General features: G+C 35.1%; 1 protein-coding gene across 5 annotated transcripts in view; it reads right to left on the bottom strand.

Annotated features, from left to right (window-relative positions):
• The window catches only part of KMT2E (lysine methyltransferase 2E (inactive)), a 95,441-nt gene that overhangs the window by 65,202 nt on the left and 7,441 nt on the right, over positions 1-22,798 (bottom strand). For 3 of the 5 annotated variants that reach the window (XM_032873325.1, XM_032873330.1, XM_032873328.1), the window contains exons 2-3: positions 9,399-9,471; positions 6,353-6,537 (exon numbers count right to left, since the gene is read on the bottom strand). In XM_032873325.1, coding sequence (XP_032729216.1) covers positions 6,353-6,423 — 71 coding nt within the window. In that variant the 5' untranslated portion in view covers positions 6,424-6,537; positions 9,399-9,471. Of the gene's footprint in view, positions 1-6,352; positions 6,538-9,398; positions 9,472-12,978; positions 13,022-22,798 lie in introns of all 5 variants that reach the window. The other 2 variants (XM_032873326.1, XM_032873327.1) reach the window with 2 other exon arrangements.

The following is a 22,798-nucleotide window of genomic DNA, read 5'->3' as shown; positions in this document are numbered from 1 at the left end:
TATCCTTGTGATAACCTATTATTTTTTTAAAGATATCACATGAAAATCATACACATTATAATAGCACACCAAGAAACATTTTAAAATGGAAAGGTCTGGTTTGACAACTGCCCTCAGTTTATTTCATGTGGCATCTTACTTCATTTAACTCATCTGTTAAGTAAAACCTAGCTCTCCTGACCAAGTGGTCAAGCAACCCTGGGTTCGAACCTAACTTTACTTTTTATTAATTATGTGGCCTTACTGAAGTCTGTTCATCTCCTTTAGCTGCCTTTTTTTTTTTTTTTTTTTTTCAAAATGGGAATAATACTTGGCTTTTTGCCCGGATACATGTGTTACAGACAGCTGTATGAATGTTCTGAGCTTTGTATTAATTATCACAAGTGAAAAAAATTAGAAGAAAAATTGTGTATGATTAAGTATGATTCAACATCATTCTAAGAACAGTTCTAAACAATGCAAGTATAGTGCTATAAAACAGGCCTTTAAATGTTAGAACAAAACCACATTTAAGTGAAAGCACTTCCAAATTAGGATAAGCAAATCAACACTTACTTTAAGAGCAACAGAAAGTATTAGTTTCCTGATAGTGGATTATGTGTAAAGAAATCAGAGGTGAAAATGCTGAGCATCAGTGAAAATGAACCAGTAAAATGCTACTAAAAACATTCCATTAGACACAAAACACTTTAGCATCTTCAATTACACAAATTCAGACTAAAAGCACCCAAACATTTCAACAAGTAATGAACTCTGTCAGCAGGTGGCTCTAGTGACACTGAAATAACTTAGTATCACATGCTATAACAAATACAGGTAAAAATGTATGGAACCTCATAAACTTCAAGTCAAAAGGAGTCACATTAATACCTCAATCCAAGCTCTCTTTTTCAAAGTAAGATAACCAGAGTCTACAATAATTCGGTGTCATGTAGTAGGACAGTGGCCGAACAAAACTGAAAATCTAGATTATTTCCTTTTCGTACTGTTAGTTAAGAACTGAGTATTTACTGTGTTGCCAGGTATAGGAAAAGGAGCCCTCCTCCAAAATAATTCATCTCTAACCTACATGTCACATTTAGTAATCTGTCTACCTCATCTGAAAGTACCCATAATTATATAAGAGCTCATTTTAATGATTTCTAATGGTACCAAAATAGTAATATTAAAAGGAATATAATGTTGGCAATCTATATTCCCAGCTGCTGAGGAGAAAAGTAGTTTGGCTTTTCTTTTTTAAAAAGGCTAGGAAAGAAGAAATTTAACATCCCCATTCACACATCTTCCCACTTTCCAGCCCCAGGACTTCCCATCTTTTTGTTTGATTATTTAACCAATTTAGGAATTCAGATAGTTGGAATACCAGAGGTAGAAGAGGTAAAAAGAAATAGAGGAGGTAAGCTCTCTCCATTAGGATAAAAAACACACAATTCTAATAAACAGGTGAATTCTGGCTCATCTTTCCTGTCTAATGATAATGGAGTCTAGGTTTTCTTTTACTTCCCTTATCCTTGAGCAACGACCGGAGAATACCTGTGTTATTATATGCAGTTATTTATTACCCTGAATTTACTACTGCTAGAAATGAAGCTACTATATACATGAACCACATGTCAAAACAATTATGACATAAATATTCTTTGTAATATTAGTAAAGGAGCTATATTACAGAAAAGGCCTAAAATGAATACAGTGAGTTCTGCCTCTGCCACTTTTCTGCTCTGTGACTTCAGTTTCCTCATCTATAAATTAAGAATGACAATATCTACCTCATAGCTCTATCTTTATCTTTCTCATTCAGAAAGAGAGATTCTTAGATCTCACTTTTACAACTTTCGTTAACTAGCCTACAGCCTGGGCTTCACTACGTCCTTCTTTCCTGATGTTCCACTTTGTTGTCTAGTCTAGAGTTTCTTTATCCAATACAGTAGCCACTAGACATATAGTGAAACTTAAAATGTGGCTAGTTTGAATTCAGAGGTGCTGAAGGTATAAAATACATACCAGATCTTAAATATTTTTAGTGTGGAGAAAAAGACATGAAATTTCTCATTCACATTTTTATACTGATTTTATGTTAAAATGATAATACTCTGGACAGACTCTGTTAAATAAAATACATAACTAATTTCAACTTTTTATAAACCTTTTTATAATATGGACACTAGGAAAAAAAAATTTTTTTAGAAAATCTGAAAGTATACATGACTCTGTTTACTTCTTATTGCACAGCTCTGATCTAGATTTCTGACTTCCAAATGCTTATACTTTCCTTAAGAGTAAGGGTAAAATTTAGGGGTGCCGGGGTGGCTCAGTGGGTTAAAGCCTCTGCCTTCAGCTCACCTCAGGGTCCTGGGATCAAGCCCCGCATTGCATCGGGCTCTCTGCTCAGCAGGGAGCCTGCTTTCCCCTCCCTCTCTCTGCCTGCCTCTCTGCCTACTTGTGATCTCTGTCAAATAAATAAACAAACAAAAAATTAAAAAAAAAAAAAAAGAGCAAGGGTAAAATTTATACTTTACCTTTGTAACCTGTAACAGCTGATGCTTTAAGTGATGATCCAAAATGTCCTTTCTTTTGGATTACTAGTCTTACCCTATGAAATTATGTTAGAAGAAATCCACTTCTAGTATTAAGCCTTAATCAAAAAAACTTTACAGACGGCACTTCCTGATAATAAAGGCAATCTCCTGTTTGTTCCAATTATGGTCATTTTGCTAATCAAGTTTTTAAAAACTGCATTTACACTTAGCTCAATTTTCCCTTTAAATATATTATTATCTTTCCACATTTTTTATTGTACCCGGGATCATGCGAGACACTAGTGAGGAAATCAGTGAGTCATTATATTAACCTGTATGTTGTGACGGGTACTTTTCAAATCTAAGAACACAGTGCAGGTAAAAACTTGCTGCTAAGATCTAAAGAGTTAACAAGCAATTTTTAAGGTATCTTAAGAGTCTCCCCTGTAGCATTTGGCTCCAAATCCAATTCTATTCATCAAGATCTAGGTATTGGTTTTTATCAATGCTATGTATAGTAAAAAGTAATTTTTAAATAAAACATCTTCAATTACATTTGACTGTGGAATGTTTATAATTCCTTTAAAAAAATACTTAGGCTAGGGGTGGCTGGAGGGCTCAGTCGTTAAACATCTGTCTTTGGCTCAGGTCATGATCCCAGGGTCCTGCGATCAAGCTCCGCATCAGACTCCCTGATCCGTGGGAAGCCTGCTTCTCCCTCTCCCACTCCCCTGCTTGTGTTCCTTCTCTCACTGCCTCTCTCGCTGTCAAATAAAATAAAATCTTTTTAAAAATAAATAAATAAAATTAAAAAATACTTAGGCCAATGAAACAAAAATTTTTAAATTTTATTCTTATTATTAAAGCGGATATACCTGAACAATAGTCTATCAATCTTCACTGGTCAGTTACTCATAAAATATTTTAAAGTTAATCTTTTTTACTGCAAATATTTAGGTGGAGAGCCAATCTTGGCAAGTAATAGGGAACAGAAAGAAGTAAAAGACAAGATCCCTAACTTTGAAAGAAAGGCAAAAAAAACCTAAGGTTTTTCAAAACTTAGTGATGAGAAGAGCAAAAAAAATGTAAAAAACAAGAAGCTGGACTTGGTAAGACTAATGAGTTTTATTTTAGAGACACAATAATTCAACAGCAAATGTTACCAAGTATGGAAATAATGGACTAGGGCTTAGCAAACCCATTCTTCAGAGATCCTAAACTAGACACTCAACTTCAAATTTCCTGTCTATGAAATGCTACAGATAAACTAGATAAATAAGTAATCCAATAAATTCTCTTTTATAGCCTTAGAAGCTAGTATAAATATGGTCTAGTATATAACACACTCAATAAACAATCACTGAGTATCTCCTAAATTTTAAAATAGTTTATTAGTGATAGACTGTATTTTAGCAGTACAATCTTTTTTCTTTATTTTTATTTATCTAATTTTTCAGTGTTCCAGAATTCATTGTTTATGCACCACACCCAGTGCTCCATGCAGTATGTGCCCTCCACATCACCCACCACCAGGCTCACCCAACCTTCCACCCCACTCCCCTCCAAAACCCTCAGTTAGTTCCTCAGAGTCCACAGTCTCTCATGGTTCATACAATCTTCTTTTTTTAAAATACTTATAATTATTATCTAGCCACATGAATACAATAAAATGTAATTCTCTTAAAAACATTTTAGTTTGAAATAATTATGCAGCTTCACAGGAAGGTAAAGAAATAGAGAGGGAAATTTATGCACCATTCCCCCCGCATCCTCCATCTTACACAACTTTTCTGTATTTGAAATAAAAAGAAAGCATTGCATTAATTACATCAAAATTTCTTATAACAACAACTCTAAAAGCTTCATTTCTGTGGGAAGCAAGGAAAATATTATTTAAGGCTCTTTTTAAGCTTCCAGGTTTTATATTTAAAAAGGGAATTTAAAAGCTTGAAAATTAAACCACAAAAATTCTGATGGTTGTCCCATAGTAAACACTGGCACTAGCTATACTTTCTGTGCCCACTAAGTAGGGGAAGCTATGCCCAAGCAATATACACCTGTATGTGGAATAGAAAAAAAAATAATTTCCTAAAATAGACAGTCATTCTGTAATTACTTACAAATTGATCATTTTCCCATAATAAAAATGGCCATATTTGTACCCAAAAATATTTGGCTCCATAATATAAATCATACTTAAGTATTCTAATAAATATATTCAATTAAAAAAACAGGAAGCTGTTCCCTACACTGTCCTCTTTCACTGTATTATTCATTCCCTTTTAACTGTATAATGCCTTCCACTCTGTGAATTATTTTCAAGAGCAAATACTAGACATGCCAACAAAACACAGATGCATCTCATACTGTATACTAGACAAATTCCTACCCTGTATATAAATTTCAGAAATTACACCTTATAGTAATTGCGTAAAAGTCTATTTTTTTAAAGAAAGGAACTTTAGAGGTGATTCTATTTAGGAAGCAAAGAATCTTTACCAATAAGTGCCTTTAAGTATTATCAGATATGGATTTGCATCTACCAGATACTTCATATTAAGAAAAACCAGTACTTTAGACTCAGAACCCTTTGTTTCCCAAGCACTGCCTCCAGGATCTTTCCTTCCAACAGTATCCCTATCTGGGCAGAATAATGGCAAAGCAACTGTCACAGAGTGCCCCGTTAGGAATCTATTATTTTATGACAAAAATAATTTATACATAGTGCAAAAAACATAATGGCTTTTAAAAACTGTATTACAACAATCATACAGTTACAGAGACTGTATAATATATTACTGAAACAATAGAGAGCATCTCTGGGGTTTTCCCAATGGCACAAACAGAAGTGGTGAAACACTTCAGACCACATGAAATGACAGCAAAAGGAGAATAAATAGCATTTTTATCCTCTTAGGTATCAGTTTTAGAGACCCTAAAATAAATAAATTTCCTTTTTTAAACTTAAATTCTATTAAGATCAGCTTTCTGGTCAGAGTCCCATTAGACACAATGTATCTATTCACTGAAACAGAGAACAAACATATGCATCTTTCTATGAGTCAAACACTGCTACTTGAATCCCTTGCAATTTCCAAAAACAATCAATTAATCCTCACAGCCAATATAACCTAGTATTAAAGTGGCTGGTCATTCAAAAACAAAATATAATGAAATCTATATGCACAACTGCCTAGACCAAATAGTCTGGAGTCAGGGTAAGAACCTTTCACTAAATCCATCAGAAACGGCTCTCATAAAAGCAAAGGTTATCAAAATAATCATACATCAGAAAATAATCCCTTTCTCTTATTTAAAAATGGTTTGAAGTTTTTTCAACTCAACTTAAAAAAAAAAGCAAATTCCACATTTAAACAGATCCTACAATATTTTCAAATATTCAAATTTTTTTTCAAATATTCAAATTTAAAACCAAATTACTTTTCCAATATAAACATGAGAAATCTTACAATATAAAAAAACAACAGTAATCTTGAAGCCACGACCCTGAGATCGAGACCTGAGCTGAGACTGAGTCGGATGCCAAAATGAAGTGAGCCACCCAGGCACCCATTAGATCTTGATTCTTGAGGTTGACAGTTAGCAGACAGAAAAGACAAAAGGAATTAGAAAAGATACAGCATTCGGCTGAAGAATTGTTTTAAAAAGTAACTTAGTTAAAGGAATTTTAACCTTCTGATATTTTGTTTTTAATAATAATCTAAAATGAGAAAAAATATAAATGCAAATCAACCACGGCTTGGTTGTGCTAAAATAACTGTATAAAGTATTTTGCCTTTCCTATCCAAAATACTTTTAATTTAAATACTTACTCTGAGCCTGCAGCCATTTCCAAGTATGATGTTTCTGCTGTATCAACCCCCAAAGGGATCACTATGCTCATGACGTTCGCCTCTGGTAAATTCGATTACTATGGAGTCCTATGCATTGGTATCCAAAACACTGGGGCATGCCAGCCGCAGTGCTCATTGCAAACATCTAAGTGCATCCACAAACCCTGTTTAAAAAAAGAAGGGGAACAAAAAGTTAAAAGTCACCTTCATACTCCTAACACAGTCATACTATTAAAACAGTAAGTAAAAAACATGAAGAAAGCATTCTTCATTAAAATATCCATATTTACTGGAATTTGCTCAGGGAGACTGAAGGAAGTTTCTAAATCAAAATCTCCCTTTGGGAATGAATTTAAAATACCAAAAGAAAGATTAACTAAGGTGTACTGCTTAGTGAAGAACCAACAAATATTACTCATTTTGAAAGATAAAATGGAATTTCTTACAGCACTAGTATCCAAAACAAGTCTTCCGGTTCAGAAAGTGATCTAAACTAACAAATACTGAGAACTTACTATGGAGTGAGCATCACATTAAGCTTTTAGATGGATCATCTATTTAATCCTTACAGCTGGAGATAGGGATCTTTTACCATTGAGGATCACAAAACCAAGAAAGATTAAAAAACTTAAACAAGGCTGCTCAGCTGAAGAAATAAACCGAGGATTTGAACCAATTCCACTCTATTGTTTATATATGTATAAAAGCAAAGCTATTTGATTTGTAATAAAACCCACTGCTTTAAAGTGGTTGTCATTTTCTATACTACGTAAATATAGGTCTGCTGAGGGAGTTCTCCATTTCTTCAGTTAGTATCAACTCCCTAGAACTAATGTTCCCTAATACAGGCTATTAGTTAAGAAAACTAATATACTTCATTGTTTTTAAACACATTTACCAAGTAACAAAATATATTCAGCTTTAACATCAATGCTTCTAATCTAATTCACTGCATAACATTTGTACATGGTACTCTCCGTGAAATATCTACTCAAAATCTTTCAAATAATAAAATAGTACAAGTCAGGAACAAAACAGAAAGACAAGCCTATAAACAGGAAAAGAGCAACAGTCAAAATCATTTTTTGCCATGTTATACCTGAAATACTGAAGAGCAAGCTTTCTTCAAACAGCAATTCTTGTATTTATTTTTAATTTTTTTAATTTTTACAAGTAACCTCGAGAATACCTAATTCAGGTTAATTCCTATTTCTCAAATAATGCAGACTGTGAGCTCATACCTTATCGGAGTAAATACCAAAACAGGGAATAAAGTGGTAACAGTAGTTTGAATTCTCCAAGAAAACTAGCCTCTGTTTTTAAACCATGTATAACTGGAGGAGACCTACTAGATTATAAGATATTATAATAAAAATACACAATAACAGGCTTTTGCACCTTAAGTTAAAAACAGAAGCACTGGACCTATCTCTAACGCTCACCAGATGTGTGAGCCAGGCAAGTTATTTAACCTAAGCCTCAGGTTCCTTGTTCATAAAATGGGAATTTATCCTCATAGGGTTTCTGAGAAGAAAATGAAATAATGAATGCAAAGCATTTTTGTACCCAGCACTGCACTTTTTTGGCAATCAACATGTGGCAGTCACGTAAGAAGAGTTGCTCTTCTTTCATGGCAAAGCTCTCTAGACTTCATTTAAAGTGAATCTTCTAATAGCTTTTGAAACTAAAGTAATTACAGTTTTCAACTTGCCATGTTTTTATAGTTTGCTCCATCAAATTAAAATCATCCTCTAAAAATAATTAAAGCAGAATGAGAAAAAGGAAAAATGAAAAGCTGCCCCACCTTCTTTTCTACACCTGACCATATCAGAGTTACTTCATGAAAGCCACATAAAGCTATAAAAATTTCTAATTAACAAAATGCAAGTAATACCAAACTGTAAGTTTGTTCATTCAAATGGTACCTCATTGTGTATTTCTTTTAAATGCTGAAGACATGGGCCTAACAACAGGTAACAACTACAACCTAAAAAAAAAAAAAAAAAATTCTTGGTAGATGTTTTCTTCAGCTCAGCTTATCTTTACATTAGACTCATAAGAAGTCTTACATTTCAGGTGTATGTTGTTAAATATTTAGTAGTGCCATTTTTGTTTGTTTTAATCAGAGGCAGAAACAAGAAAGCAGAAATCAAATTGTTATGTACTCCTTTAGGTAAATGAGTAATATGTCCAATCTAAAGAATCTACTTGAGTATGTTTTCAATAGTATGCTCCATTTTTATAAAATATACACTCAATAAACTACAGTTGAGCTATTTTTAAACAGCAATGAAGAGCTTGCCATGAGCCTATTTCAGCCAATAGCTTGTGTCTGTGTGATTACGGCCTATCTCTCAAACGCTGCACAATGCCTGCAGCATAACACTCTATTAAGGGACTGGTGAATGAATTAGAGCACCTAAGATGAAACTGCAGCCCCGGCCTCATTAGCCAAATGAGTTGCCAACCTCTAGAATTAAGTGCTATAACAGCAACTACATGATACCTTCTCCACAAATACATCACTCTAAAAACACAGACGCTAATCCCCAAGATAGACACATCATCCCAACTGAAACAGAACCACAGACTGAATTTGACTTAACAGGGAAAATCTCAGCAATTTATTCACAAAAGGTTAGAAGCCAAGAGGTCCCATCTACTGAGACCATAAAATGGCAAATATTTCACTGTATTCATTAATATCAAAAACTCTAGGCAGAAAACTCACTGTTTAAAAATATAGTTGATACTTAATAAAATCATAAATTCATTAGGGTCAAATCATTACTTCTTTAAAAATAAGAACGGAAAGCCAAGGTAATAAGCGGAAAAGGTATGAGCTTCTAACACACTCACAACTAGAGGAAATTCAACAATTCAACACAATCCAAACAATTACCACAAAGCTTTCACAGCTTATATGCGAATCAAGAAACTGATTTTCCAACTGTCAAGTAAAATATATACAAAGCACACTGAGAATAAATGGCAGCCATTAAAGAAATAATGTAAAAGGAAATACCATGAGATGTCTGGCAAATCTGAGGTCGAAGAAAGAATAAATGTCTTCACAAAACCTGCTATCCAGAATAGACCTAGAAACCAAGTGAACACAGGAGTATTGAGCTGTTTTTAAATGGCATAAAATTATTGGTACATCTAATATGGCACCTAAAACCAAAGGGACTCACACAAAGACAGAGCTAATTCTTAAAAAAAAAAAAAAAAAAAAAAAAAAATTTATTCTTCGCTTCTTTATACAAATGAGTGTAAACACAGTAAAGGCAACAATTAAAGCTAAATACCAAATCAAACTGGACAGAAACTGAGAAAATACAATATTAAATACAGATTTAGCAAAGCAAAGGCAATGATACCAAAACAGAAACAAAACTCTAAAGTAGGAAAAACAAGATGAAAAGCTAGGAAAAGCAATTACAAAACAGTCTATCAGAAAAACTGGAAGGCTGAGGCTGCTTTTAAGACCATGCTCAGAAAGCAAAAAATACCACTGAAAAGATGAATATCATACCCAAATACAGAAGGATGAAAATATGAGGAAATTTTTTTTCTAAAATTATGAATAAAAGTGTCCAATTAACAAAATCTCTTTGAAGAGTCATTTATTATCTTTCTGTCCCTTATAAGTACCTTATACACAGTTCAAAAAATATTAGAATTAAATCAGTGTTTGTGTTTTGGACATGTATCACTAATAAGCTGGTGAATTTTTGGCTAAATTACTAATGAAAATGAAATAAAGAAACTTGAAAGAAATTGTGAGGGACCACATACATAAGATTTCCTTATAAATTAGAAATTAAACTGCCCTCACTATGAATATAAGATTTCTTTCCTCTGTAGCAGTTAGCTAAGGTCTAATAAAAAAAAAAAAAACTGGTTGATCGAGATCTATTACCAAGTATTACCTATGAAACTCTGGACAAGTCATTTCACTACTCTGGGCTTGAACTATAAATGGAGGTTGGTTAGGCTGATGATCTTACAGTTTAAATCGTACAATCACAAGTATATTAGGAGATTACTCCTGATAATCTAACCACTGAATATCACATTCCAAAATGCAACAAAAAATAACTTTGACAACAGAATGAATTACTTCTCCAACTGGGTTAATATTATTATCAGACAGTGCTCTACAAGCACTTACCTAATACTCAAATCTCCCCAAATAGAGGTTCTGACAGCAAGAACAAATACTGAGTGCTTGCAATGCTTAATCATCACAAACCTATGGTGGGGGTGCATTTATTACCCCCATTTTACAGACAAGGTGGAGAGATTAAACTTCTGTAAAGTTCTATCACAAATAAATAGGAGAATCAAGACTGGAATGCTAGCAGTCTGATTCCAGAACCTACACATTAGTTTGCCTGAAATTAAAATTTGCTAGATGACTGTTGTTTACAATTAAGAGGAAAAAATTGACAACTGCCTTTCTCAAAAAGAGGAGAAATTAAATAAATACGTAAGTGTTGCACTCTAGGACATCTGGACCACATTTATTCCAGCACGCTGAAAGAACAGTAATGAAACCCACCTTGCTCCTCCCCCAAACTTGATCTACTTACTCAACTTACATGCATTCCACAACAATGCACTAAAATACTACAAAAGAGGAGACCTATAGCTCAAAGTCTAAAATTTGGATTTAAAATATTTCAGGGATAGTGCAAAGGGATAGTGCAAAATAATTTAGGAACAAATTTGTGCTTCAAATTGAGATTACTAATATACAAGTAATTTACAAGTAATATACAAGTAATATACAAATTTGAGATTACTAATATATAAGTATAACTCAATTCTTTTTACAAAACTATTTAAGTAAAGACCACCTATCTAACCAGTTAACTTTTAACTTGAATCCCCTTTAAACCACCACTTGGTTCCTAGAAGCAATCTCACCAACCTACATTATAATCCCTTTGTAGCAAATGAAATTTCTAAGAAAATCTGTATTCTTGTGCCAGGTGGACCTACTTGAAAAATGGAACCTATAATATAAAATTCAATGTTCAGAAAGTGTATCTTCTGGTTCTGTAAAAGTCTCAGTGTTTTACTGTATCATATTTAATATAATCCCATTACTACTAAACTCAATGTCAAAGTAGCAATGCTTCAGCTTTCACATTCTTTCACATTCACATTTTCACATTCATTCACATTCACACTTACTAATAATGGTTACTTATTCTCTCTAACTTATTCTCTCTAATTCTCTGAGCCTCATCTATGAACAGGAATAATCACAGAACATGTATTTCTGAATTGTTTTAAAGACTGTGTGTGGCACTCAGTATTAGCTATGATGATCAGATAAAATTTCTGGGAACTAAATATTTAGTAAAAGTCCTTAAGAATGAGTACTGGAGAACAATTCTCAACTATTATACTTGCAAAAGTCAAGTCAACTATTAAGAATTTCTGACCAGCATGCCTGGCTGGCTCAGTAAGAAGAGCATGCAATTCCTGATTTCAGGATCGTGGGTTTGAGCCCCACACTGGGTGCACAGATTACTAATCAAATAAATAAATAAACTTGAAAAAAGGGTATTAAAGTATTAAGAACAACCTTTAAAAAAAGAAAACATGAAGACAGCTGTAATGTGAACTATACACTCTGGTTGATAAGGATGTTTCACTGCTGGTTCATCGAATATAACAAATGTACCATAATAATGAGGAACACGGACAATGAGCAAGGTTGTACTTGGGTCAGGAGGAGGCACGTGGGAAATCTATACTTTCCTCTCAGTCTTGAAGTGAACCTACACTTACTCTAAAAGATGAAGTCCATTAATTCTTAAAATACATGTATGAATACAATATAGTGAACTATTTGTCTGGCATTATAAAATGGGGTACCATTCTTTCTACTAGGGTTTCTGGAAAACTTCTGAACACTGGTACATTCCTCCTTCCCCACCCCACAGCACCTATAAGCTAAAAAAATTAATTCATTACTATCAATTTTTTAATGCACGATGCTTTTTTGAGGAGTATTTGTTATCTCCCAAAGTGTTGGGGATCACTAAACTTCAGTATAAAATGTGGCCTTTTAAGGCAGCAATTCAGGGGAAACTAGGTGGCTTAGTCAGTTCAGCATCTGCTTTCGGCTCAGGTCATGATCCCAGGGTCGTGGGATCAAGCCCCACATCAGGTGCCCTACTCGTGCTCGCTCTCTCGCTCTCTCTCTCATAAATAAAATATTTTTTAAAATAAAATAAAAAGCAATTCAGTGACTGGTAAGATCTGACAGGTTAGACTGTCCCTAGGTATAAAAATACAATTTGTTTCCCATACACACAAAACTGCTTTTAGAGAGTTTCGTCTATAGTCATACCTGAGAATATAACAAAAGCTATTTCCTGCTAAAACAGTTATCTATTGCCACTTTCTACTTTCAATATGGCCCACAACTATCTTGGAATTTACTGCTCACAATACAAGTGCAGAAGAAAAAAAATCTTCAAAATTAAGAATCACCTTCCCAAATTCCTTAATAGCTTACTTTTACAAACAAAAGCAGTAATACCACATGCTTCAATGTAAAGCATCACATATGTGAGGCATCATACCTGTAAAGCATAATACCACATACTTCATGGGTACAGCGTCCTTCTGTAAGAAAAAAAAAAAAAAAAAAAAAGTTGCTATCCACATTAGTTAATTTTTTAACTGTGTTCCCAGCAGCGCTCATGGAGTTGGTGATTGAGATATTAAGAGAAAACAGAATCAGGGAAGTTAATAAAAGAAAAGGAGAGACATGTACTACAGATTTAAAGGAAAAGTCTGAGGCTGCATGTCCTATGGGGTAACCTATCAAATGAGAAAATGATATTAAATGGTACACTACTTAGTAATATAAAGGAACTACTGATACATGCAACTTGGATGAATATCAAGGAAATTATGCTGAGTGAAATAAAAAAGCCAATCCCAGTAAGATCACATACCATGTAATTCCATTTACAAAAGAGTCTTGAATGACAAATTACAGAAACAGAACCCATCAGTGTGGCTGTAAGAGGGTAACACCAGGGATTCTTGTAGAGATGGAAATGTTCTGTATCTTGAGTGTGGTAGTGGATACAGGAACCTACATGTGATAAAAATGCCAAGAACTAAACACACACACACACACACACATACACACACACTCCCATGCACACACACGTGAAATTGGGGAAATCCGAACAAAGTGAATAGACTGTATCAATATCAATATTCTGGCTGTGACACTGTACTACAGTTTTGCAAGATGCTACCATTGAGGGAAATTGCATAAAGGAAAAATAGTTTCTCTGTATTTTTTTCTAAGATTTTATTTATTTATGTGTGTGGGCTGCGGGGGAAGGAGGGAGAGCATGCATGAGCACAAGGCAGAGGAGGGCAGAGGGAGAAGCAGACTCCCCACTGAGCAGAGAGCCTACTGCAGGGCTTGATCCTAGGAGACTCAGGGATCATGACCTGAGCCAAAGGCAGACACTTAACCAAATGAGCCACCCAGGGATCCCTCTCTGTATTATTTCTTACAAATGCATGTAACTCTACATTACTTCAAAATTTAAAACTTAATTTTCTAAAATGACATTAAAATTGTGGCCTTCAAACTTTTGAGTACTGATAGAAACTTTTTTACGAATGACATTATACAGTGAAATCTAAGCATGTATTTTTAAGATTTCTTTGACAGAGAGAGAGAGAGAGATCACAAGCAGGCAGAGAGAGGGAAGGAAGCAGGCTCCCCGCTGAGCACAGAGCCCGATGTGGGGTTCGATCCCAGGACCCTGAGATCATGACCTGAGCTGAAGGCAGAGGCTTAACCCACTGAGCCACCCAGGTGCCCCATGTGAAATCTAAGCATGTATTTTGACTCCAGATTGAAAAATAGCTTGAATCTCCTATGCTTTCCCCAACGATTGCTAATGTCAACTTGAAGTACTCTGTTAAGGAGGCCACAGCCAGATACAATAGCAGGAGGCCTTAAGTGATCAGTAATGTCTGTAAACAGGTACAACAGGCATTTTACCACATTTGCTATGTCTGTGGTTAAAGAGGGTGGCAGGGGTATGCTCCTGCCTGTATGTCCTACCACCCACCAGTTAAGTTCCATGAAAAGCATACAGCTTCCTGGAGAATAGCTCAAAAATCACTGGTTAAAAGAAAATACTTACTGACTCAACATATGACATGAAAAACTTATTTCACTGGTATACTCTACCTGCCCAAAGCAGAAAAGAAAAAATAAGCTTCCAAAAGTAGTGCCGGAGTCTACTGTATTAAAAAACAAACAAACAAAAACAACAAAAAAACTGCATTTATCTTTCAGTCAACCTATACAGACTGTTAGGCTGGTTCATTCTTGCTTTTTCAGACTTTAAATAAGTATCCCACCATATAAGGGCATAATTCTTGAAACAATTAAAGCTGGTAATAATTTTATTCTCTCATTCTTCATTCTAGTCTCAAGTAAAACAATGTCCTCTCCAGGATTAACTAAGTACACCTTCAATCACTATTTTGAATCATTTCTTTCAGACTAGAGATCTTGAGTCCTCTCTTACTTCCCTAACTAAAAACAGTATGTATCAAATCTAATGAATAGGATTTAAACAAATCTTTCAGGTTCTAACGTCTACATTTTATTATCTCAGACCTGGGCTGCCAGAGCAATTTTTTAAGGGGTCTCTTTTCCTTTCTAACTTGACCTTTAAACCAGTGGTTCTCAAACATAAACCCACAAATTGCTACTTTTCATATACTGGGGTCTGGAGTTGGAAATGATGGATTCCTAGGCCTCATTCCCACAGATTCTGATTTAGTAGGTCTGGGATGTGGCCTGGATGTCTTATTTTCTAAAAAGCCCTTTGTAACAACTGCTTAGACACTCAACAGATATACTTCAAAACGCACTAGTATCCTAATTTTGCCCTCTTCACAAAAGCATAGCAGCTCACAGTAATTACAGTTAAGTTCCTAATCTTGACATTATCAGGTTACCCTGTTCCAATACATAAATTCTCTGACTGCCAGTCTTTTTACTACTGTTGGCATAACTTTGCTCATTCCCTTCAAATTTTCTACAGTAATAGTCCTTCATTTTTGTCCATCCCACCAACAAAAACCTTATTAAACCTTCAAGAGTTATGTAAATACTTACTACACTTCCTTGGAAGCATTCCCAATTTCCCAACTTAGACTTTTCTGCTACAAAACTAGCACCTGGGTGGCTCAGATTAAGCCTCTGCCTTCGACTCAGGTCATATTCTCAGGGTCCCGGGATCCCGTCCTGCATTGCGCTCTCTGCTCGGCAGGGAGCCTGCTTCCTCCTCTCTCTCTCTCTCTCTCTCTCTCTCTCTGCCTGCCTCTCTGCCTACTTATGATCTCTGTCAAATAAATAAAATCTTAAAAAAAAAACAAAACCACACTAGCTTTAAGGTCTCTAGATCAACCTCCTGAGGGCTGTTTCCTCCTCTATAAACAAAAATTTGGCCAGGCTACCTCAAAAAACTATCCCAGCTATAAAACCTGCTCCACCCTAATCTCCTAACTTCCCAAAGAATGTTACTATATTTTTTTAAGCCACTAGCTTACATTTGACCCATTACTTGAAATAGCTATTAGATGCTTAATTCTCAAAACTCTATCATCTACTTTACCCTTTACCAAGAACTAATATTTACATTTTAGCTATCAAAGCCCAGGTCGTGGCAGTGAAGATACCACCTAAAATTATTCTGGATTAAATCATATTTTTCCTCACCCTAACACATTCAACCCCTTCCTCCCTCTTTTAGATAAACAGGAACATATCTCAAAACAAAGCAAAATACCTGTCAGAGAAGAACATTATTGATTTCCTTCTGGAACATTTTTTTTAATTGTTTCTTTCTCTTATTACTTTTTAAAATGTGGAGTCTCTCAAGGCTCAATCCTCCCTATTATTAATCTCCACCCACACTGGATTTCACTATTCATTCCTCTTTGAATTCCTATTCCTAGTCATCTATAGGGTATGTATCTATTCAAACATCTGCCATCACTGCAAAAACCAAACATTCAAACTGAATCTCTTCCACACTTTGCATTCCATTTTTTGTTTGTACCCCATTCCCCTAGTTCTTTTTAATCCTTCTTTTTTCTAGTCTCCTGTTATACTTGCTCAACAAGCCTTTTGTGCCTCTTCAGTGTTCCAGATCAATTTTTCCTCAGTTTCCATGGCTCCCACCATCATCTTCACCATCTGAATAACTTCCGATAATCAACAACCCTTCCAGCTTGCCACCATTGACTTCTGAATACCTGGTCTCCAAACAATGGAAGAAATCTTGCTTATTCTTAAGCACTTCCCCAGAGTATAGGGTAACTATTCTATTAATTTAAAATGCAATAAAATAAACTAAAATTTATCCATTTAACACATATATGTTAACATGTTCTATATACTGGTTTATGTGCTTGGGAATGAGCACTGAACAAAATTAAGTTGCCCTTAAGGCCCTTTTGATGAGCTAGGGCAATATAATATAATCAAAGGTATCTCAGAGTAGTGTTAAGTAATTGCCTTTGATAATGATTTGTGTATTCTCATAACTTAGTCGAAAATTAGTCCTTTATAAGGATCAATAGAGAGCTGAGATTTTTTTCAAATGATCTGAATTCAAATTCTTGATCAGTGGCCTTTTTTTTTTTGAGAGAGAGGGATTGAGCAAGCAGGTGGGGGGGTAATGAGGAGGAATCTTAAGCCGGTTCTACACCAGTGCAGAGCCTGATGAGGGGCTCGATCTCATGACTCTGAGATCGTGACATGAGCTGGACTCAAAGAGTTCAATGCTTAACCACCCAGGGACCCCTTATCAGTCACTCTTTAACTATGCGACTCTGAGTGTCTCTAGGTCTCTCATGAAAAATGGGTAAAATGTCTACCTTGCAGAGTTGGTATGAATTTTAGCACCTTCCCTCTTAGAATTAAAAGCATGAAGTTCCCATTACTCAATTTAATGATAATTTAATCAATCCCAGTCACAAAACTGTGGACCACTGAAGACACTTAGTGAAAAATAGCAGCTCTATTATTGTAAATATCTGAAAAGATCTTAAAATTCCACGTTTAAAATATTTGCTGTAGAAATCTTAATTCTAAAAAAGAGTAATTTCTAAGTATCAACAAACTATAAAATCAGCAAGAGACTAGCAAAATGAATAAGAAAAAATACTTTCCATGTTTAAACCATTTATTTCTACAAAATTTTCCCCAGTCTTTTTTTTTAAGATTTTTTGATTTATTTATTTGACAGAGGGAGAGAGGTCACAAGTAGGCAGAGCAGCAGGCAGAGAGAGAGGGGGAAGCAGGCACCCTGCTGAGCAGAGAGCCTGATGCAGGGCTCTATCCTAGGACCCTGAGATCATGACCTAAGCCGAAGGCAGAGACTTAACCCAATGAGCCAGCCAGGTGCCCCCCCAAGTCTTTTTAATCCCAAGACTTACAGTATCCAATGATCAACTTCTTCCTCTGCATATATTAATATAAATAGAAAAACAAAATTTAAAAACCCGGAAATGAAAGGACCAGTGCCTAAGAACTTGAGAGTTGAAGCTTAGGGAAAAAATGTCTATGCATCTCACAAGAATGAATTATGGAATTAGTAGATCTAAGCCTCCATTAAGAAAATTACTCAGAAATGCAAACTTTATTAACTTATTATGTCTTATTCAAGCTTTTAGAGTAGCCAGTCTTTGTTCTTTTTTTTTAGATTTTATTTATATTTGACAGAGAGAGAGATCACAGGTAAGCAGAGAGGCCAGCAGAGAGAGGGGGGAAGCAGGCTCCCCACTGAGCAGAGAGCCTGATGCAGGGCTCAATCCCAGGACCCTGAAACCAGGGCCTGACCTGAAGGCAGAGGCCCAACCCCAATGGCACCCTAGAGTAGCTAGTTTGAACAGGCATATAATCACAGAGAAACTGCACAATAAAGGGTAAAATAAAATGTCAAGAATGAACCTGGTAGATAAAAGTGTTATTATTGACAAGCATATTTGCTATGAGACAGGCTACATCCACTTTTACTTTCCAACTTAATTTTAAAGACTTGTCTTTACAAATAGAAAACATTATGTATATACATAGATAAAAAATAATCAACATTTACTGAGCCAACTGGCCACCCTTATAAACGTCACTGGTACATGAAAAAACTGCTGTGCGAAGTTAGGGGCTGAACTAGAAATACTTTTCTCCAAATCCTTAATGAACAATTTACCTCAGGATATAAGAGGCATAAAATTTAAACTCCCTGTAAGTGAGAGTTTATACCAGCAGAGACTCCTTTTATAAAAGGCTATACCAGCAGAGACTCCTTTCAAATCTCCATTATCATTCTGGATTAAATTTAAATGATAAGTAAAATATTCTCAAAGTAACTACACAATAAAAGACACACTTTTGTCTTCTGGCACAATACCAAGTCCCTAAGATCTCCCAGTTTTTACTTGGAATTCAAAAATCAAAAAATTACTACATTAGTGTGTAATTAATAGGTTTTGCTAACATACAGCAACCATGTTACAATGTATCGAAAAATTACAGGCTAAAATTTGCAACCACACAAACTGATCCCAGAGTTATTAGCCAACACAATCATCAGTTACTTCCCTTAGGAAATATGTACAAGGTCAGCAAGCCAAAATTAGTAGCTACCGTAACACTTTCAATTAGAGGGTGTTCAACTATTTGCCACTACATGAATCTAGTTTACACTATTAACAGTTAGAAGAGTCCTAAAGAAATGAATGCAAATCTCACAAAAAGAAAAGTAAATCTCACAAAATAATAAAGGTTACGGGATCTTGACAGATCAGCGCATCTATTCAATTCCACAGACATTTGAAATGTGTCATTTCATTTAGACAGAATTCTATAAACCCCAGTAGGACAAAACACAGATTCTGAAACAGCAATTTAATTATTTTTATTTGTGTGTATATGTGTGTGCTGCATGTATGTTGTCTAGCAATGGGATTCACTGAGGTTAACTGGAATAGAGGGGTGGATTCGTTTCTTAAGGATGCTACAGCACATGATCATAAACAATTCTAAAGACCAAAGTCTGAAATCAAGATGTCAGCAGGAAAGAGCATTTTATTTCCAAGATACAACCCCCCCCCAAAAAATCTGGATGTAAGGACAACAGGAACTCAAAATTTGTTGAGTTCATCAGTTAATATGGAGATTCATTTAAAAATTATATATACCAGGGTGCCTGGGTGGCTCAGTGGGTTAAGCCTCTGCTTTCAACTCAGGTCATGATCTCAGGGTCCTGGGATCGAGCCCCACATTGGGCTTTCTGCTCAGCGGGGAGCCTGCTTCCCTCTCTCTCTCTGCCTGCCTCTCTGCCTGCTTGTGATCTCTGTCAAATAAACGAATAAAATCTTAAAAAAAAAAAAAAAAAAGGAAACGTCTTCCTTAAAAAAAAAAAAAAATTACATATACCCTAAACACTGTATTTTTAATTTAAAATGGACCCTGAGATCATGACCTGAGTTGAAACCAGTGTACACCTAACCGACTGTGCCATGCAGGAATCCCTGGCACTAATATTTTTTAAGTGAAGGTTAAGGAATCCTCTACAATATCTATATAAAAGGCTTTGGGAAAAACACAATTTACAAAAAAAATTAAATAAATTATATATATGTGTGTGCGTGTGTATATATAAAAGCTGTAAATAGTGATCAGTACAGCACATGAGACAATGGGGATAGAATCAGAAACTCACTTTTTTTCCAGGAACAGCTACAACACAAACAGCTGGAGAACTTACTAAGAATTGTACACCTATTAACTCAATGAATTCTCAAAATGACTCTATAAGATAGGTTCTATTATTATTTCAATTTTGCAGATAAAAAAACTAAGGCACTAAAAGATAAGTAACTTGCCCAAGATCATAAGGCAATACAACCTGGTTTCATTACGGTTCTAGTTTCTACTTTAAGTCCTATGCAATACTGCCTCTAAAGAAGTATCGTTTAGTCATATATAATATGAATATATACTGCTTTCATAATCTTAAAAATTGGAGGGGATAATCAAGTCCTAGTATGTCACTCCCCAAAGCAAATTTTTCAGCAGCTCTCCCATAAAGTCCATAATCTTCTGTCCTGGCATTCAAGGCTCACCACAACTTGATCACAATTTGTACTGCTAGAATTCTAATCCGAGACTCATCCAAATAACACATGGGTTCTGGAAACCAACAGATAATCTTGAATTGGGATATAAAGAAACACAAAACATAGTCTGTCACATGACACTGCACAAAGACTAATATTCCTTCATTTAGATAATCTAAAAATAGTGGACTGACTTCTCAAGAGGACAGTCAGCATGGTTTCCTGGAAAAGTTTAAATATCAAGAATTGTGACCTAAATTTTAATCCCTGATCAACCACTATCTGACTATATGAGCTAAGGAAAATCATTTAACCTCCCTGGTTTCTGTTCTACTTGCAAAATAAAAGGGAAGAGCTAGAACACTGTAAAAACTAGCTGAGACTAGAAACTAAAATGCAAATCCAAGACTCCACTAGATGTGATTACGTAGGTCTGGAATGGGGCCCAAGAATGTTTGCTTTAGTGAGCACCACGTAAATAATACATGTGGTCCATGGACCACAATGAAAAATATTTAAATAAAAAATCTCAGAAATCAATTCTAACTCTAGTTTCTTAGCTTCAGTCAATAGGATGCTACTTTACATAACCAGCATGGGGGCTATGGTCTAAAAGAAAATCCTCAGTTCATCATGAGATTTGTTTTGCACCTCTCACCCTGTACTTTTTTAAGACAATGGAGTATGATTTAGTAGTGCTACAAACTGAACTTTCATCCTCTTAAGACACAGATACAGTTGATTTAAATTAATTAAGCCCCTACAAAATGCTGATTCAAGTGTATCATCTCATTAATCCTATTTTGAAATATGTTCTTAAATTTATCAGAAGGGTATTTCAAGTTTTAGAGAATGTAATCTCCACTCTGTAAGTACCCACAAGTCTCAAGATTTTCTTCTCCCAATTTTCTCTGAAAATTTCCAAAGAAATTAGTAATTTTCATTCAGTATGTTACCCAGGGCTTAAATCAGTAAAATATTCAAATTACCACCCAATTTCACTACCAATATTTTATCACTAAGAAGAAATATGCCAAATTGATAAGAGTATCATTATAATGTAAAGTCTGAATAAGTATTTTCCCTGTTTATTCTGTTCTTGTCCTAATGAACTTTTCCACCGTGAGTACTACATTTGTTCCAAAAATCATACAGCACTTTGTTCTAAGAGTTATAGATGTTTGATGCTCTGCTGTATTAAATGTACCATCTCACCAACCCTTTTTAGAGGAGCAAACTTGGGCGCCTGGGTGGCTCAGTGGATTAAAGCCTCTGCCTTTGGCTCAGGTCATGATCCCAAGGTCCTGCGATAGAGTCCCTCATTGGGCTCTCTGCTCAGCGGGGAGCCTGCCTCCCTTCCTCTCTCTCTGCCTGCCTCTCTGCCTACTTGTGATCTCTGTCAAATAAATAAATAGAATCTTAAAAAAATAAAAAGAACAAACTTGCATATATGTAAAAAAAATTTATCTCAATAATTTCAGAAAAAAATTTTTCAAAAGAATTACTTCAAAGATTTTTTTTTTTTTTTAATGGAGAAAGGGGAATAACACCATAATTAAAATACATGTTTTCAGGGGCACCTGGGTAGCTCAGTTGTTAACCACCTACCGGTCCTGGGATCGAGCCCCACATCGAGCCCCACATCGGGCTCCCTGTTCAACAGGAAGCCTGCTTCTCCCTCCCCCCCCCCACCCCATTTGTGTTCCCTCTCTCGCTGTGTCTCTGTCAAATAAATAAAATTTAAAAATACATATATGTATATATATTTTCAGCATTGTCTCAGATATCAAAATGCGAGCGAGCGTTAGCAGCAAATCATAAACCTAAACAACTCTAACTCAAGACTCATTTAGCAATAATTCTAAAAACTAGAGTAATTAGAACACTATAATTAAAAAAATAATTTAACAACCTATGTACTTATTTTCTGTATTTTGAATTTCAAATTAGGACAGCATTCAGTAAGCTATTTTAAATCCCATTTGTGTAGAAAATGATACTATCTGACACTATCCAAATTATCTACACTTTCCTTCCTTAAATTGGATTTTAATCTGTGTGATTTCAAAAACGATTCATCTGTCTCACAGAAAGACCAGAAGAAAAAAGAAAACTCCCACAATTCCAATTACCCAGACACAAATCACTGCTAAAAACTTTGGTGTGTTTGCAGCCACATGGTAAAAACTTATTCTGGCAAGAATCACCAACAGACACTGAATC

The sequence above is a fragment of the Lontra canadensis genome, unplaced genomic scaffold, assembly GCF_010015895.1.
Source record: "Lontra canadensis isolate GAN:19392208 unplaced genomic scaffold, GSC_riverotter_1.0 scaffold48, whole genome shotgun sequence".
Lineage (NCBI taxonomy): Eukaryota > Metazoa > Chordata > Mammalia > Carnivora > Mustelidae > Lontra > Lontra canadensis.
The sequence above is the reverse complement of the archived record's forward strand: the minus strand, read 5'-3'. Positions and strand labels throughout refer to the sequence as shown.